Source organism: Moschus berezovskii, chromosome 26 (assembly GCF_049115385.1).
Source record: "Moschus berezovskii isolate FMDL1 chromosome 26, NW_MosBer_1.0, whole genome shotgun sequence".
NCBI classification, from domain to species: domain Eukaryota; kingdom Metazoa; phylum Chordata; class Mammalia; order Artiodactyla; family Moschidae; genus Moschus; species Moschus berezovskii.
The window spans coordinates 14521512-14539972 of record NC_142485.1 but is presented as its reverse complement, the minus strand read 5'-3'; the positions used below and the strand labels follow the sequence as shown (position 1 = coordinate 14539972).

General features: G+C 44.4%; 1 protein-coding gene across 1 annotated transcript in view; it reads left to right on the top strand.

Moving 5' to 3' along the window:
- The first annotated feature begins 3795 nt into the window (after positions 1-3795).
- Positions 3796-18461, top strand: part of UNC5D (unc-5 netrin receptor D) — a 642973-nt gene continuing 628307 nt past the window's right edge. The window contains exon 1 of the mRNA XM_055416581.2: positions 3796-4183. Within this exon, the coding sequence (XP_055272556.2) occupies positions 4081-4183 (103 nt within the window). The 5' untranslated portion in view covers positions 3796-4080. The remainder of the gene's footprint in view (positions 4184-18461) is intronic.

Sequence of the window (18461 nt, the reverse complement as noted above, 5' to 3'; positions counted from 1 at the left end):
TTTTTTTTTTCCAGGCAAATACACAGGCTTTCCTAAGGAGTTATAATTAACAACTTAAACATCATTTATTATATTCAGAAGGGCATATCTTTCCATGCAAAATCTATTTTCCCCTCCAAATTACACTCAAATATTATCTATTTTTTGAGACTAGTTTGGCTAACCAAAAGGCTGCAAAGAAAGAAGGAAATCCTACCACTTGCAACAATAAGAATGGACCTGAAGGGCATTATCCTCAGTGAGGTAAGTCAGAAGGAGAAAAAGTACTGCATGTTCTCACTTATATGTGCGATCCAAAACAATAACAAAGAACAAAATGAACCGAACTCACACATACGGAGGACAGATTGGTGTTTGCCAGAGGTAGGGAGTGGGGGCTAGGTGAAATAGGTGGATGGGATCAGAAGGTACACACTTCTAGTTATAAAACAAATAATTCCTGGGGATGTATGTACAGTATAGCATGGTGACTATAGTTAAAAATACTGCTTTTCTTATGTGAAATTTGCTGGGAGTAAATCTCAAAAGTTCTTATCACAAGAAAAAAGATCAAACTATGTAAGGTGACAAATGTTGACTTGTGGTGATCATTTCATAATACAGACAAATATCAAATCATTGTTTTGTACACCTGAAACTCATATAACATTGTATGCCAATTATACTGTGATAAAACAGAAATACTCTACCTCTTGATCTCTAGGTATCAACTGCTAGAAAACAGTCATAGTCAATTCAAGCAACAAAAACAGAGAAAAACACTTTCCTAAGCCTAGTCATTAAATGAATATTCCTTGGTTACAGCTAACACTTACAGATTAGCTATGATCCAAAATAATTTCTCCAGAACACAACGCATTTGCTACATAATTGTCCCAGTTTCAGAAGGAGTGACTTAATTTCCAACTTGATTGTACTGAGCATTCAAGATCACGATATGCTAGAGTTGAAAATGACGGATCTTCAATAGGGTTAATCTTAATTAAGCTTATCTAGTGAAATACCCCCTTTTTTACAGATGAGGAGACTGAAAAGAGGGTCTGTTGACTTGCCTCAGGCCACACAGTCAGTCCCTGGCAGTGTCAGGGCCCAGCACCCTGGCGTCCTGATTCTCAGGTCAGGTCTTCCATGCTGATCCTCAAGTACTGACCGCTCAGTGTACTTCTCCAGATGGGTATGGATGGTTCTCCAAATGGAATGGAGGACAATTCATGCATCTTATAAAATAGTCAGAGTTGGATTAACAGAGGGTGTATTGAGGTGTGGAACATGATTAATACAGGACCTAAAATGAATCCATGGTCTGTGATGTAATACTGAAGACCCCACCTCTTCCAACCCAATAGTTAAATAGTATTGAGGAAGATGAGGTGGAAGGTCTATCTCTGGTAAACCCGACAGACTAGATACAACCTCAGGCTTTATCTTGGGTTTAGAATTGTTCAAACTGGTGCCTCATTCTTGATGGTCAGCCACTTGGTTATGTCAGTGAGTGAGTGAAAGTCGCTCAGTCGTGTTCGACTCTTTGTGACCCCGTGGTCCATACAGTCCATGGGATTCTCCAGGCCAGAATACTGGAGTGGGTAGCCTTTTCCTTCTCCAGGGGATCTTGCCAACCCAGGGATTGAACCCAGGTCTCCTGCATTGCAGACCAGTTCTTTACCAGCTGAGTCATGTTATGTGACGTTGAGCAAATCACTCTCTACTCAGCCTGACCATCTGCCCAACAAGGATAACAGTACCTAACTTCCAGAGTTTGGTTCTTTTCTGAAACACAAAAACAAAAATATATAATGTATGTTTATGTACAAAAAATAAATATATATATACATGTATATACATGTCCATATGTAATATGCCTATACTGAGCAGGGTATGCACTCAAAGATTCTTAGTTTCCCTCCTCTCTTAATTGTCATCCCGATTTTACTTGACTTATTTATCTCACCAGTTAGACTTATTAGCTCATCTATTTCCTAGATATTTTTCCAAAATAAAATTATTATACTTTTGCACCCCTTTGAAGTCAGTAGTACTTAAATAATATCTCAGAGAAACAGTCATTCCTTTTTCTTTCTTTTTTTGAAGAAAATACTCATTTGTGATATACCTGTCACATAGTCTTGAAGAATAAGGAAAGTTGGAGGATGAATGACTATTTTCCAGGAGACAGGTAAAGCGTATTTGGTAGATTAATTCCCAATTCACCTTCTCAGAGGAAAAGGACAAAACCCTCATTTACCAAGATTCTAAAGAGATTTTCAGGCGAGTCCCTGGCCAGTCCCACATCAGTCTTTGTTTCGAAGCCTTCATTCCCCAGAGCTTGGTTTTCTTGCCCGGGTCCCAAACCTTTTATTGAGCGGCAAGAAGACATGAGGACACGATTGCTGACAGTCACGTGTCTGGTGGCACTCCGGAGAGGAACGGCATGCGTGCTTATCAAGGAATCAGTCTTTCTGCCTATCATCCTCTTTTTCCACGGAAGAAAGCTATTTATCGCAATTACCTCATCCAGAACAATTACCTCACTTTAAACTGTTTATTCTCCCGAGAAAGGTGTTTGGAAGCAGGTAACAACTTGACCAGAGAGATGGATTTTTCAAAAGTACTGTATCGATGTTGAATGTGGGCAGTGGGGAGCCGTTGGGAACTCTTTCTTTCAAACCAAGACTTCATTTTCTGTTGGGGTCCACCAGGCAAAAGGGGACACACATTCTGACCAGCTGAGTTTAGACACCATTCAGGGGGGCTCAATACTGCAAGAGAATGAGATGCCCTGCCTATGGAGCCTTGAACTCAGGTCCAAACCCCCAGGGGTGTTTTTTGCTCTGAAACTGTGTGGCCCAAGGCAGTGTCTCTCAAATGACTCCTTCTGCAGGAGGGAGAATAAGAGGCAACCACAAGGTACTTTCAAAAGCAGTTAAATAAGGATTTGACAGTCTATTCAAAACAAACCACACTTTTAAGAAAAGTCTTCCTTCTTACAAAGGCCCAGCACGACTGCCTTTCCCTGATGCTTAGGAGAAAGGCAATTGCCAGGGCCCAGATTAAAACAAAACAGGAACTGTCAGAAACGAGGTAGCTTTCTGAAAAGTTGGGGGGATTCCAGGGTGATTAGAACCACAGACAAGGAAATTTGGGGGAAAAACAGAAAACTCGATCACATCCTCCGAGGGCACCCATGATCCCCCATCGCTTTCTGTACATCCTTGCGTATTTCGCCTAGCTGCAATAATTTTATTCCAGTAGATATTTTTTTCCCCGTAGATATTTTTTTCCCCACTTGGCATTTGAGTCTTTTTTTTTTTTTGAATGCTTCAAGAGTGTTTCCTAATTTGATTAAAAAAACTGGAAGCTAGAGAGGCAGGGCTGCGAAAGGGCTCAAAGTTGAACAAAACAGTGGTTTCCAGGAAGCAGGAGACTCAGGCTGCCGAGATGCTCACATCTTTCTGCGCCGGGTTCGCCTCCAAGAGAACCGCCGGCTCGGCTCGCACCTTTGGAGCGCGCGTGACCTCCGCAGGCCCCGCGTCCGCGCTCGCCGAGCCAAGGCTTTTCTGCGGAGCTTGCGGGAACCTGGGGCGGGGCGGGGGCTGCGCGCAGCCGCCGCGGGGCTCACCTGCGCCTCCCGCCGCCCGCCCCGCCCAGCGCCGCGCGGCCGGCCGCCCCCGCCCCGCCCGGCCCCGCCCCGGCCCGGCTCATTGGCTGCCGCTCGGAGGGGAGGAGACGGGGCGGCCGCGGGGGTCTCATTAGGGATGCGGGTTCCCTCCTTACCTCCCTAGTCCGGATCCCGGCGGCGGCGGGAGAGCTGCTCGCTAGCGGTGCGGAGGGGAAGGCGGGCGACTCCGGCAGGGACCGTGGCGGCGTCAGTCGCCCTGCCGTGGGAGGCTATGGGGACGCGCGCATCCTCCGGGTGCCCAGCGCGCGGCGGCTTGGAGCGCCCTGCCCCGCTGCTGTAGGGAGCGGCCGTGGAGCAGTCACTCGCTGAAGACCCCCGGGACCCACTCTCCTCGGCCCCCCTGGCTCGCCGAGCCTCTCCCGGGGCGCAGAAGAGGACCTGTACTCCAAAGCGGGGCGAGCAGCATGGGGAGAGCGGCCGCCGCAGGAAGAGGCGCTGGAGGGGCGCGCCGGTGGCTCCCTTGGCTGGGGCTCTGCTTCTGGGCGGCGGGGGCTGCGGCTGCCCGAGGTAAGCGCGGGGCCCAGCGGGCGGCGGGGCCGGGCGGGTGAGGGGGACGGGGGACGGGAGGCGACCGATCGGGACCCTCACTTATGGCCTTGGCTTCCTAAGTTGCGTCCTGCACCTCCCCGCGCGCTCTGAGCGCAAGGGGTGGCTCTGGGGTGGAGGACCTCCGAGGGGACCACTGTCTGTCTCCCACCTCAAGTTTGCGATCAGCTACAATCCTACAGGTTGCTGGGACCGCGGGGCCCCTACCCTGCCTTGATTCTCTTCGCTCGCTCCCTTTACCGAGCCCTCCCCAATTGCTGCAGACTGGAATCCCCCTCTATCTTCACTCTAATCTCGCTTTCCCGAGTCCACTCCACTTCCTTCCGAAGCGAGCCCGTTCTCGGGTAGGCGCCCGGAGGGGTGTCCGAGAGCTCCTGGGGAGAAGGGATCTGATGCTGGGAGGCTCAGTAGGGTGGGATTGAATGGAGATCGCGCCTTTTCTCTTCGGGGAGCAGCACCCAGGTCGAGGTCCGCGAAGCTCGACACGCCTCGGGCGACAGCAGCCCGAGGTCGTGGGCAGCACTGGGCTTTCTTTCGAGAAGGCCGCCGTGTGCCCGGGAAAGCTGCATGCGCTGGCCGCGCATAACTGCGCCTGCAGTGCCCAGCCGGGTTCTCAGTTGGCCCGAGGCCGGTCACCCGGCGCCTCGTCTCCCTACCGGATGCCCGCTCCTGCCCGGGAGCTCGCCAGCGCGGGGCCCCTGAGCAGCAGGGAAGCGGATGCTTTTTTCTACTTAGAAACGTAGACCCCATTTTTCCTGGCTCCTCTGGACTCCAGCAGAGGGAAATTTTGCAACTGGTTTCAGCTCCACCTTGAGCGAGGACGGGGAGCGTCAACTTAAAACCCGCGGACTTGTTTGAAGGTGATCATAAGCAGTGTTACGCATAGCTTGAGGACTGTGCCTTTTATTTGAAATCACCGGGAAGCTTCTCCTTCCCGCTCTTCTTTGCCTTTTTTTTTTTCCTGGGTGTCATCCATTAGGCTTGGAATTTGTAAATTATATTCAGTGACTTACCTAATGCTGGTCTGGCGAGAGGTGAAACTGACCTGCCCACCTCATTTCCCTCGAACATACTGTGAGTAGTCGGGAGACAGAAAAGGGTGGAACGGGTTGAGGATGATCAGAGAAGAACCAGTATCATCTCATTTTTATAAAAGCTAACGGTGTGTTAAAAGCAGTCTTGCTGCCTGGAATGAAGAATTAAAAAAAAAAAAGGTGGATAGAGGTTTTTCCCCTTTTACGATCCTGTTCAGTGACTATTTGCATTTCATTTCCTGAAAAGTTTTTTTCCTCCTTTTAATGGAGTCGGCTTTTTAAAAAGCAGGAAAGGCTTAAAAATGAGCCAGTGATTGCACACACTGGTGGTGGGGAGCATAGTTCTTTTCCTTGCTGGAAGAAGCACAAGCTTCAGCCATTTAATTTACTACGGAGAATGCCTCCTTGCAAAGTCAGCTCTGAGTTGTTTTTAATACACTATTCTGGGGTAAATCGGGCCTTTTCTGGCCTGAATGTTGATTTTAAATGTCTGAGTTTCCTCTTGCTATTCTATGCTGAGTAGCTAAGAGTGACTGATGCCACATACTGACCTTTGGAATTTGGTTGATGGGTCTGTCTTGAATCTAGCTTGAAACAAGAGGTGCGGACCTGCCAAAAAGCCTCTTGGATGGTGTTTTGCTGGCTGTGAAACTAAGGCTAGCACCTCTTGTCGGCAAGCTGTTCTTCGGAGGACTCCTGGAAAACATACTGTACACTCTGCAGGCTTATTTACAACAAATGTCTTGTGCAGATCATAGTAATGTTCAAGACACATGGAGTGGAGCTGTACATCTGACTAATATTTCCCTTGTAACATTTTACTTGCTGGGGCAGCAAGCCCATTACCTTTAGCACCTGTCAGAGATTCCCCAAGAAATGAGCAGTAAACAGGCTACAAAAATCTGTGAAGCCACCGTGCACCTGACTTGGGACAGGTGGGCACAATTAAGAGTTTTTCAGAACAAAGGGTTGATTTCAATGTTACTTCAGTTCTCCCAGCCCAGGAAGCGGCCCCTTCATTGAAAGCAAGATGAGGTCCCCCTGGGGACGTGTTTGCTAAGTGGTGTTGGGGTTGGCCTCATGTTGTTCTTACTTATCCAAGTAAATAGTTTTTTTTTTTGTTCTTCTTTTCACATTGTTTTGAAGGAAGCTTCTCTGCCTTCCCTAAACAACAGGATAGACAGAACTATGCTGTTGACTTTGACTATATAATACAATTGAACAATTTAGTAGCCATTCTTTACAACTAGCTATCATTTATCTGTTTCCAAGATGATTGTACCAACTCCTTTCCCTCCCCTTTTATTTCACTCCATATTTAAAGTAAAACCGTCTGAAAATCGGAATGAGATTTCAGATGATTGGCTTTGAATGTCCTCAAAGAGGAAAATACTTGGGGCAACAGACTGCCTGAAGAAACTACATTCTGGTTCTCTTCTTTGTAAGCCAGACTGACTTCTTCAGATTTATGTTCCTGATGGATAGCATACTGTAAGGAAGGCACTTGGGTACCATGATTACTGTATATTTTAACACTTTCCAACTTAAAAGAAGGTGGTTTAAAAGTTATTCATGACCTGCCAAGTGCTAATTGAATCCCCATCATGTTGTCACACTGATTTGTTTTTGTTCTTTGAAAAAAGGGAGCACCGCTGTTGATCTGGTTATAATTCCTCTGTCAGATCCCAGGCTGAAGGCAGGGAGGAAGATGATCTCAGATAGGCTGTGCTTTCACCCAGTTTCTTTAAAAAATTTTTCTGGACAAGGCAATCTTCCTTACCGTAACCATAGCAATGCATTAAGGGCAAGAGAAATACACGTCTGCTTTATGGGCACAGTAGGTCATGTGGTTTGTGCATACTTAAATCCATTTACCTCCCTCATTCCTACAGTTTTAAATCTATATTCACTTTCTCCTTAATGAACATTATTACTGCCTCCCCTGCCCTACATTCTGCTGCCTTTTCCTCCAAAATCTGCCCCTCCACAGAGGACCATGAAAAAAGAGCCTTTTTTCCCAATTTCTTGATGGGTTTTTCTTTTTGTGACTCTTGGATTGTGCAGTCCAGTGACACATTCTTTTCATACCCAACAAAGGCTTCAGCTCAGGAAATCTCTTTAAGTATCTCAGTTGTTAAGAAATTTCATCGTTTTTACCTGGCCATATAATAGCAGCACCTGTCACCATTTTTTTTTTTTTTAATATTCTTACTAGGAAAAATAGTAATGTCAGCCTTCCATTCTTCCTCACCCTTTGAATGACCTGTCTTTGGTTTTTTATGTGGTACCCTGCAGGCTGGGAAAACCTGTGGAACCCCAGGAATCCTCAGTGAGTTCCATCAAAACTCTCTAAGTGGGACTGGTAGGTCCTGCAGTCTCAGTAGTTGGGGAAACCCTTTCCTGTTGCCTCAATGACTCATAAACTTGTCATCATCCTCCTTCCACTAATAAGGACCCAACTTAAAATATTGAAAGCTTTCAAGGTTTCTCAAGAAATAGCCTGTTCAGTAGTTCATGAAATTTGATATCACTTCCTTGGGTCTGTCTGTCTTTTTTAAATATGGAGGCTGGGGACCCAGACAATAGGGGTTATAGTCTAATCCCAAAGACAGGTGTATGAAGAAAGATTTATTCCATCACATCCTCTTAAGGAAGGTGATGGTGGTGTTACAGGATGTCTTCTTAACGGGCAGACACAGGTGTTCACAGAGCCAGAACATGTCCCCCGTCTTGTTACACCTCAGCCACGAATTCTGATCGTCCCTTTCTTTGGGTGGTACCACTTGACCCACTGCATTATTGTCTCTTCTTCTGCCTTCCTTATTGAGCTGCCTTCATGAACAAACAGCCTCGAATAACCAAAGGGAGCTTTCTTCTGTCATTCTTGGCCACAGGCTCTAGGTAAACCAGGAGACCTGTCACAGTGTTGCTGCTACTCTTTATATCATGCCTGTTCTTTAAGAGAAGGTGTTTTTGCAGCCTTGCCTGAATATTAAATAATACTAGTAGTGACTGTATTTACGGGCTTCCCTGGTAGCTCACCGGGTGGTGGTAAAGAATCCTCTTGCCAATGTAGGAGATGTGGGTTTGATCCCTGGGTCGGGGATGATCCCCTGGAGGAGGAAATGGCAACCCCCTGCAGTGTTCTAGCCTGGAGAATCCCATGTACAGAGGAGCCTGGTGGGCTACAGTCCATAGCGTTTCAAAGAGTTGCACACTAAGCAACAGAATACCCATCCTCACATTCGTTAATTACGCTAAAGAGTTTTGCACCTGTTAACTCATAGACTGCTTAAAATAACTCTTTAAGGTGAGCACTCTTAAGATTTTTCTGTTTAAGACAGGAGAACAACTTCACAGAGAGGTCAGATTCCTTGCTCAAGGCCACGGAGTTTATTCTGTGGCGGTGCCTGGATTTGAACCCACGCAGTCCCGCTCCAGAGCCCACGGTAAAGAGGCTTTTCTAAACTGTGCCGAAAGCAAAACGGCTCTGATATTTTGGTGACACGAGGACTAAAATTATCTCTCTAACTATGAGATTTGCAGAAGAATTTAGAGGAGCTTAAATAAATCTATAAATGTATTCAGCTACATCTCAGAGATTTATGTTGTATGGAAACAGCCACCCTCTCACCATTCAGCTTAATATACTTTGGGATCAGATTCACACTTAAAATTCCGAGCGCCAGCTTCTAATGTGATAACTTGCTCCCCCCACCCCTACCCCCAATTTTGAATTTCAGCACAAAATATTCATCTGATTGAATACGCCATCCATGGAATGGCAGATCCCAAGAGACTATTTGTTGCCTGTCTTGTATTTTTAGCCTTGTTTGCCGGGGAAATGTGAAGCATGAGCTCCGAGACTAGATTGTTAACACCAGAGGTTGCTGTTTCTGCTGTTTTGGGTACTCCTGCTGCTGCTTCTGCGAGGCAGATGGCTCGATTCATTTATAGAAGAGAGAGATTCGTTCTGTTTTGCATCTCCACTTTGAGAAGAACTTTTAATTGTTTGGTACCACATTGCGTTGTCTGCTCTTACCGTGCGCGTACACACGCTGTGCGTATATAACGGGCAGAAATTAGGCGGATGTTCCTGATTCGGTTTGGACCGCGTTATAAATCCACGGCGCACTCTCTTCGAGCCTCTGGAGGATTTCTTTGAAAAGTGGATTTGTGCGCCGGACGGTGGGGACCGCGTTTGCTGTTCTCCACACCCCCTCCCTCTCTGGACTTGCCTGGACTAAGAAATTAGGGGCAGAAATATTAGGCTTGTGTTGATGGGGCTAAAGTAGAAACCAGAACGTGGAGTCCACTTGTCGGCTTACGTCAGACCACGACAGAATGTAAACTGTTTCCTGGTGTTTCAGGTTGTCAGACATCTCCTAATACTGTTTCCGAGAGGACAGGAGTTCAGGGAGGCCTGTTTTTCTCCTATATGATCAGTTTCTTCTGACAGCTTCCTCCCTAATTAAGGAAGCCGGAAGCCAAAAGCCAAAAGCTGTCTTCCAAGTGAGGTCAGTTACAGCCTCACTTAAAGCAGGTATTGACTTTCTGCCCCCAGATTTCTGGTTCATAAAGTGCTAAAGAGCCTCTCTCCCCAGAAAGAGACACCTTGACACTCTATATGCTTCCACTGGAACCTGGCTTATAAGGATGGGAGGAAGCATATGGGGTAATTTCACTGCAACACCATGAAATTTGACTCAGGATGGGTTTTACAAGATGTGTTGTTTCACTTCCACTGAATGGTGTGACTTCTCAATCGGGTAAGTCCAAGGGAAAATGACATTGCAGACATCCCCCGAAGGTAAGTGATTTGGCAGACAGTCATAGGAAGCGGGAGATATTAGAGGTTAAAGCAAAGAAATGCTGATGACTTCAAGGGCCCAACCAACATTGGGATGACTAGGCTTAATGTCATTCATAGATTTTACTATAAAAGCAACTGTATTTACTAAATATTGGTTGAGAAGATTTGCCTCTATAAGAAATTTGTGCCACACTTTGTGGAGTTGTTTTCGTGAGACTGGTGGTTCCTGCCTTGTCACAGTACTTATTTAGTAGTTACCATCTTTATTTGAATTTAATTTAATAAAATCTCCTGGAAGAGGAAGGGAAACCAAATGATCATGGGTTATGAAAGCTAAGCTGGTAATATTTGAAACACACAAATCAGGGCTTTTCAAATGTTAATGTACATTTGAATCACTGCACATCTTGTTAAAATGCACATTCGGATTCGGTAAATCTGGGGAGGGGCTAGACGAGTCTCCATTTTCTGACAAACTTTCAGATGACACTCTGACCACACTTTGAGTAGCAGGTCATAGATGGTAGTAATTCAAGATGTAAAAAAAAATTTTTTTTTTAAATTTTCAGTTTTGCTTTTCACTTAGAAGACAGTATGAAGTCGAGTCCTATGTAAGAGTGTTGTAAAAATGGCAATAGAAGAATAGGCAAAGACAAATGTCAGTTTTAACACAGAGAAATGTAGAACCACTTATAAAACATTCAGGGAGAGCCCCATTCTGATGGAATGTCGTGTCTTACTTCCAGCATTTGGAATGATGGGTGTAATACTTTCAAAGTCTTGGGTTTTGTTTTGAAGTAAGGGGGAACTGATGTCTGTGCCTAGTTCATTTCTTTAAGAAGAAATTGGGTCCCCCAGAAGTTGAACAGTTTGCCCAAAGTCAGAGTTTTGTTGAATAAGGACCTTTTCTACCTCCTTTCATCTTATCGTATCTCGACTCACACTATACTTAAAAATGATCCCAAGTTCAGGATATTGAAAGTGAGGCTGTACTGAAGGGAGAGGTCGAACAGAAACAGTGTTAAAAACAAAAGCAAGGTAATGTTCATGTGGGGTACGTATGCTCCCCGAGCAACTGGATCCTGACGGGATGTGGGAGTAGGTTTTGGGTCCTCCTTTGCTGTGTCTACTTGGCAGTGGCCGTCTTGCTTAATGTTACTTAACCCAGCACTGGCAGGGCTGGTCCCGTAACACATGCTAAACAATATTTTTTACTTTAACCTTATTATGTTAAGGTATAAATAATAATAAAGGTACCATTTCTAAAATTTACTCAGTATTGTGATAAAATATTCAGGAAAATTTAGTTGCCATAAATAATTAAATAACTAAGAGGGTTTTACATACGCCAGCCCCCCACACAACAGATTGTAAAGCCTACATTCCTGGATGCGTGCGTGCTTGCGTGCGTGCTGAGTTGTTTCAGTCGTGTCCAACTCTTTGCAACCCCATGGACTGTAGCCCTCCAGGCTCCTCTGTCCGTGGGATTCTCCAGGCAAGAATACTGGAGTGGGTTGCCGTGCCCTCCTCCAGGAGATCTTCCCAATCCAAGGATCAAACCTGCAGCTCCTGCATTGCAGGCGGATTCTTTGCTGCTGAACCACCAGGGAAGCCCCACATTCCTGGATGCATTATTCTAAAAAGATGATTAAGTGTAAGATGTGACACTATCACGGAGGGCTGTTTTGAATAATTCATTTGCATGTAATTTGACATTTTTAGGTCCATTCACAGTTGGGATAGTTGTGTATTTTTACATCTACCCTGGTATGGAACAGATGATGAAATTAAGGTTTAGAGACTTTTTTTCCCACCCAAGGCTGGACAGAGAGTCATAAATAGCACTTGGACCAGACGCCAAGTCTCCAAATGGTTTCTGGGACTTTCTGACTACCTTGTTAGTCTGTTCTATTTATTTTGGTACCAAATAGGTTGGTTGCACTTAAGCTGGACCTTACAACATTCTGCTCATACTACTTTTGAGACAGGACTGGGAATCCACAAACAGGTGTGATGGAGAAATAAATAAGCAAAAAATTTCAGTGATACCTGTTGACTTCTTGGTTTATGGGGTGGTATGTTTCTCATGGTTATGAACATAAGTGGTCCCATCTGGGAAAGGGAACAAGTAGAAAAGTGTCAGGAGTGACGGAGGCAAGTAAAATTGTGAATATATGAAAAAGTGTATACTGTGTACTGTAGTGTGTGCTTCCCTGTTAGCTCAGCTGGTAAAGAATCTGCCTGCAATGCAGGAGACCCTGGTTCAATTCCTGGGTTGGGAAGATCCCCTGGAGAAGGGATAGGCTACCCACTGTTGTATTCGTGGGCTTCCGTGGTGGCTCAGATGGTAAAGAATCCGCCTGCAATGCAGGAGACCTGGATTTGATCCCTGAGTTGGGAAGATCCCCTGGAGATGGGCATGGCAACCCACTCCAGTATTCTTGCCTGGAGAATTCCATGGACAGAGGAGCCTGATGGGCTACAGTCCATGGGGTCACAAAAGAGTAGGACCTCACTGAGCGACTAAGCACACACACACATACTGTAGTATGGCCTCAGTGGTATGTAAACTATCCTGAGGAATTTGCTAACTAAATTTCTTAAAGGGATTAAAATTTAGTTCATTAAAGTAACAAAACAGTTTGTTCTTCTGCAGTTTTATTTTAAAGATGTCATTATAGGCACAAAGCACTCTTTAGAAATACAGTACTGGCTTCTTAATCTGAATCTCTTTCTAAATGTCTTGTGTGTAATATTAGTGGGTTGGCCAAAAGGTATGTTCGTATTTTTCGAACGAACCTTTGAGCCAACCCAGTAACCTTGTACTTTCTTCTCTCTGAGTACAGTTTCGAGATAAGATTAAATTTTGATTTGTACCTGGAAGTTTTCTGGGAGGAGGAGAAGGGAATGACAGAGGATGAGATGGTTGGATGGCATCACTGACTCAGTGGACATGAGTCTGAGTGATCTCCGGGAGTTGGTGATGGACAGGGAAGCCTGGCGTGCTGCAGTCCGTGGGTTCACAAAGAGTCGGATATGACTGAGTGACTGAGCTGAACTGAACCATGTATTTGAACTTCCAGTAATAATTGTCATCAATGTGTCTTTAAGAATTATCTCCCCTATTTTTAAAAAAGAGATAGAAAAAAAATACCACAAAATAAAATTCTTTGCTGGAGAAATATATGTGTTGTAAGCCTTTTGAAAGGAGCTGGGAAAACTGTAACTGTCCTTCATCCGAATAGTCAACCCTTGCATCTCCCTCAGCCTAAGGACCCGCAGCTGCAGTGATTTCCAGAAGTGTGCATCAGGAAACTTCCAAAGTTATTTTCCTTCAAAAAAAAAGCAATCAGGAGGTTCACAGGTTTTGTCAGTGTGAGGTGTGTGGGTGCGATGTAAGTGTTTGGGGGGTTTGCATTAAAGGAAGAATGGTTTTAAAAATATTTGTCATTTTTTTTCACCTTGGAGCAAAGAGAAAATAAAAATAAAACCCCACCCACCCATTCCCAAATACAAAGATGAAAACTAAAACCCATTGGCTATTATCACAAGTTTAGCAGACAGCTTGAAATGTGCATCAATCTTAGAGAGCAATGTGAAAAGACAGCCCTCCCCTGTCATATCCTGCAGCAGACAACACCATCGCTTGTGCAGTCAATTATTAATAATTGTCAAGGGGATAAGTGCCTTAATGTGCAGATATCTGTATGTATGTATTATATATTAGTAGAATGCCATATATCATCATCATTGCAAACTTACATCGTTAAAGTTCTATGCTATGCTATTAACTTAAATGCCATTAATAACACTTAAACTTGAGGTGGAGACACAGTTTTGACTTGATCGTTAGGTTCTTAATTTGAGTGTCCCTGTTTCTTGCTTTCTCCCTGGTCTTTCCCATCCAACCCCCAGCTCTCAGTCTCCTCTTGTTCCCTGTCTCCTCGAAAAGTCAAAACTGCCTTCCTGGGCCTTCCCTGGCGGTCCAGTGGTTAGGACTCAGTGCTTCCACTGCAGGGGATATGGGTTCGATCCCTGGTCCGGGAATTAAGATACCACGTACCATGAGGCATGACCAAAAAAAAAAGTAGCTTTAAAAATAATAGCAGAAAAAACCAAAACAAACCCCTGCCTTCCTATTTAAGCAGTGCGGTGGGCTGCAAAGTGAAAGGCTGCATGTCCTTCAGAGGTCACTTTTTTTCCCTCAGGTTCTTTTATTTCTAAAATGAGAAGAGACAACATTATCATCAAACTTCCTTCCTGCTCTAATATTATTGTACGATGCTACCTGGTTGTTTTCAGTACCATTTCTTCACAGTAGTTTTGGCGTATCAGGAGGCATTTCATGGTATTTTAAATGTGTCGAAACCTTCAATAACAAGTACTCTGAAAGGAGAATTTTTAGGACAAGTTAGTAGGACTTTTGGAATGTTGTTGGTGAGCCTTGGCTCCAAGTGTTTTCAAGAATCATCAGTAAAAGAAGTGTGATTTTTACGTATGAGTTTCTCTTAAATCGGTGGTTGTAAACTATTGCATGCGTGTGCAGCTCCAGCAGCAGAAGCGGGGTGAGTGTGGAAAAGGGCCGAGTGGGTTAGAGCCCCTCCATGGCAGCCCGTTGTTGCCCAGTTGCGCGCATGGGCTCACAATTGCTAGGTTGACTTCTTATTTTTTAGCAGAAATCATCTATATGGTGTTTCATGGTAAATTTTTAGATTTGAACCTTTCTCCAGTTATTTTAGTAAAATGCCTTTAATTCAAACAAAAGTCACGAGATACAGCACTCAACCTTCCAGTTTGTCTCAAGACGAGGACTTTTGCCACCTTTTGTTAGATTTAAAGGGTCAAGGAATCAGTTGGTCCTCATTTTCAATGACTATCTTCGAGCTCTGCTTCTAAAGCCTTTCATAGCTTTGTGGAGGAGGACTGCGTATTGTCTTACTTTCCTCGTTTGTTTTCTTGCGGTTTGATGACCATCTTTTAGTGTTTGGGTTGCTTTTTCTTTTTGGGTGTGTGTGTCCATTGTCATTTTTAGATTTGCTGTCCCTGTGAAGTTTTGATACAGCAGTCTATATGTTGGGTCGGCCAAAACATTTGTTCGAGTTTTCCCATATCCAAACATTTTGGCCAACCCAGTTTGTACAAGGTTGGTCTTTTTCCTGTCTAGAGAAATTCGCATTTGAGGAGCGTTGTCTAAATGCAGAAGATTGAAAGCATGTGAGTGGCCTTTTATTTAACACATGATAAACACTAATTTGATCAGTACGTTTCTATGTGCTGCTGCATCCCATTTGTAAAGAAGAATCATAAGTTTGTATTGCTGAAAATTTATAGGACCCCAAAATGTCTAGTGAGTGTGTGTTAGTCGCTTAATTGTGTCCGACTCTTTGTGACCCCATGAACTGTAGCCTGCCAGGCTCCTTTGTCTGAAATTCTCCAGGCAAGAATACTGGAGTGGGTTGCTATTTCTTTCTCCAGGGGATCTTCCCCACCCAGAGACTGAACCTGGGTCTCCTGCATTTCAGACGGATTCTTTACCATCTGAGCCACCAGGGAAATCCCAAAATGTCTATGCTGAAGCTCAGATCTCTGCATAAGCAACTGAGGTCTAAAGAAGCAGCGTAGATTGCTTGCCTTGTAGGAGGTCATTTCTATGAATGTTTGCCTATGAACCCAGATCTTCATTTTCTCAATGTTCTTGCCTCTTCTCCTTTTTGGATCCATAATAACAATCACAATCAATAGAGGCACCAAGGAATTCAAAAGAATGATACCCTGAGACTAAAGCCTGTTGCTCATTTCACCCTGCTGTTAAAGGATGTTTCCCTTTTAAATGTTTAAAATGTTTGTTTTCTAAATACCTTTGAAATAGGATAGATTTTTCATCTTTGGTGCTGTTCTGAATCATAGAATGATGAGCCTATGGTTTAAGGGGCTCACGTTGGTTTATCGTAGCAGAGCTAATGGATATTGTATTACATTATTATCTGTATTACATTTTCTTAATCTACATCATAGATTAGTTTTGTGTTTTTATGAAATTTAGGGTGAGTCAAGCTTTTGTTCCAATTACTTACCCTCTGCATCTTTGGTAAAAATTTCTTTTGGCCAGTATGAATTCACTAGAAGACCCTAAATATGTTCTAAATGTGGTTATTAAAAATTCTCTACATAGGATGAAGATAGTCACTTCTGCTCAGACTATGTGATGTTACTGCCATGAATTATAAGAGAAAACCTTATGCTTTATCCAAGGAAATAATTTTAGTATTAATATTTGTCACACAACTCCTAATTCTTACCTGGATAAGTAAATTGCTTCCGGTTCCCATGTTTCCCTGTTTAAACCTGGATATTCATGTGTGGTCGAAAGTGAAGAGGAACTGAAAAGCCTCTTGATGAAAGTGAAAGAGGAGAGTGAAAAGGTTGGCTTGAAGCTCAACATTTAGAAAACAAAGATCATGGCATCTGGTCCCATCACTTCATGGGAGATAGATGGAAAAACAGTGGAAACAGTGTCAGACTTCATTTTTTTGGGCTCCAAAATCACTGCAGATGCTGATTGCAGCCTGAAATTAAAAGACACTTACTCCTTGGAAGGAAAGTTATGACCAACCTTGATAGTATATTAAAAAGCAGAGACATTACTTTGCCAACAAAGGTCCGTCTAGTCAAGGCTATGGTTTTTCCCGTGGTCATGTATGGATGTGAGAGTTGGACTGTGAAGAAAGCTGATCGCCGAAGAATTGATGCTTTTGAACTGTGGTGCTGGAGAAGACTCTTGAGAGTCCCTTGGACTGCAAGGAGATCCAACCAGTCCATTCTAAAGAAGATCAATCCTGGGTGTTCATTGGAGGGACTGATGCTAAAGCTGAAACTGCAATACTTTGGCCACCTCATGCGACGAGTTGACTCACTGGAAAAGACTCTGATGCTAGGAAAAGTTGGGGGCGGGAGGAGACGGGGACGACAGAGAATGAGATGGCTGGATGGCATCACCGACTCTGTGGACATGAGTTTGAGTGAACTCCGGGAGTTGGTGATGGACAGGGAGGCCTGGCGTGCTGTGATTCATGGGGTCGTGGAGAGTCGGACGCGACTGAGTGACTGGACTGAACTGATTCATGTGTGGTGCAAAGGGAACACTTCCCAGTTGGAAAGGTGAACTGGGTCCATTGTGATGTTAATTCAGATGGATTCAGAGGTTGGGTGCTTAGAGGACCGCTAGATGGAGGAGATTCTAAATGTGTGCAAGTAATAGACTTGTGGGCTTCCTGGGTGGCTCAGCTGGTGAAGAATCCACCTGCAATGCAGGAGACCCTGGTTCTATTCCTGGCTAGGAAAGTTCCCCTGGAAAAGGAATAGGCTACCCTCTTCAGTATCCTTGGGCTTCTCTGGTGGCTCAGACGGTAAAGAATCCACCTGCAGTGTGGGAGACCTGGGTTCGATCCCTGTGTCGGGAGGATCCCCTGGAGGAGGGCATGACCACCCACTCCATTGTTTTTACCTGGAGAATCCCCATGGACAGAGGAGCCTGGTGGGCTACAGTCCATGGGGTTGAAAAGAGTCGGACACAACTGAGCAACTAAACATAGCACAATTGACTTGGACTTCTTAGAAGAAAGCCTTTTGAGGCTGGCAGCAGCCCTCTAAAGGCCATGAATTTGGATCCAAGGAGAGTAATTGGATGTAATTTTGAAAGCTTTAATTGCTTTCCCTTCTTGCCATCTCTGGTAGTTTTTTGTTTTTGGCCACACCTTGTGGCATGTTGAATTTTAGTTCTCTGACCAGGGATCGAATCCTCACCTCCTGCAGTGGGATCTGAGGGCTAACTTCTGGACCACGGCCGGGGAAGTCCCATTGATCTTTGCCTTACCATGAATTTTGCATCTCTGATGGCCATGATAACTTGCAAAAAACAATCCCTGTAGTTGAGCTGGAGCTTATAAACTCCAGTGACACTGTAATGATTATTCAAGTTGAAGCCACCTCGTTGGGAAAGTGTTAGACAAGGGAGGGTGTGGAAAACTTCTGATTCTTGGAGATTAGGTGTCAAAATATTCAGGGTTTGGTTATTTTTAGCAGTTATCAGTGAAGGTTCTTGCTTCTGGAAATAATGATTAGGTTTTGAAGCTGCAAATTCCCAACCATCACCCAAAGGATCCCCTGCCTGCCCCGCCACCCTTTTTTTCCCAAACTGGTAGAAACGCTGACCTCTGTAATACTGTCACCCGGGTTAAATGAAAAGATGACAGAGAAGTGCTTTGAATGTGTGTGCCTACTAGCTTTAAAGTTTGAAATTGATATTTAATATTTAAGCAGTTTCGTTGAAACATAGTAGATTGAAAAATGTTGAACGTCACCTCTGTTTAGAAAGATACGTATGTGTGTAATT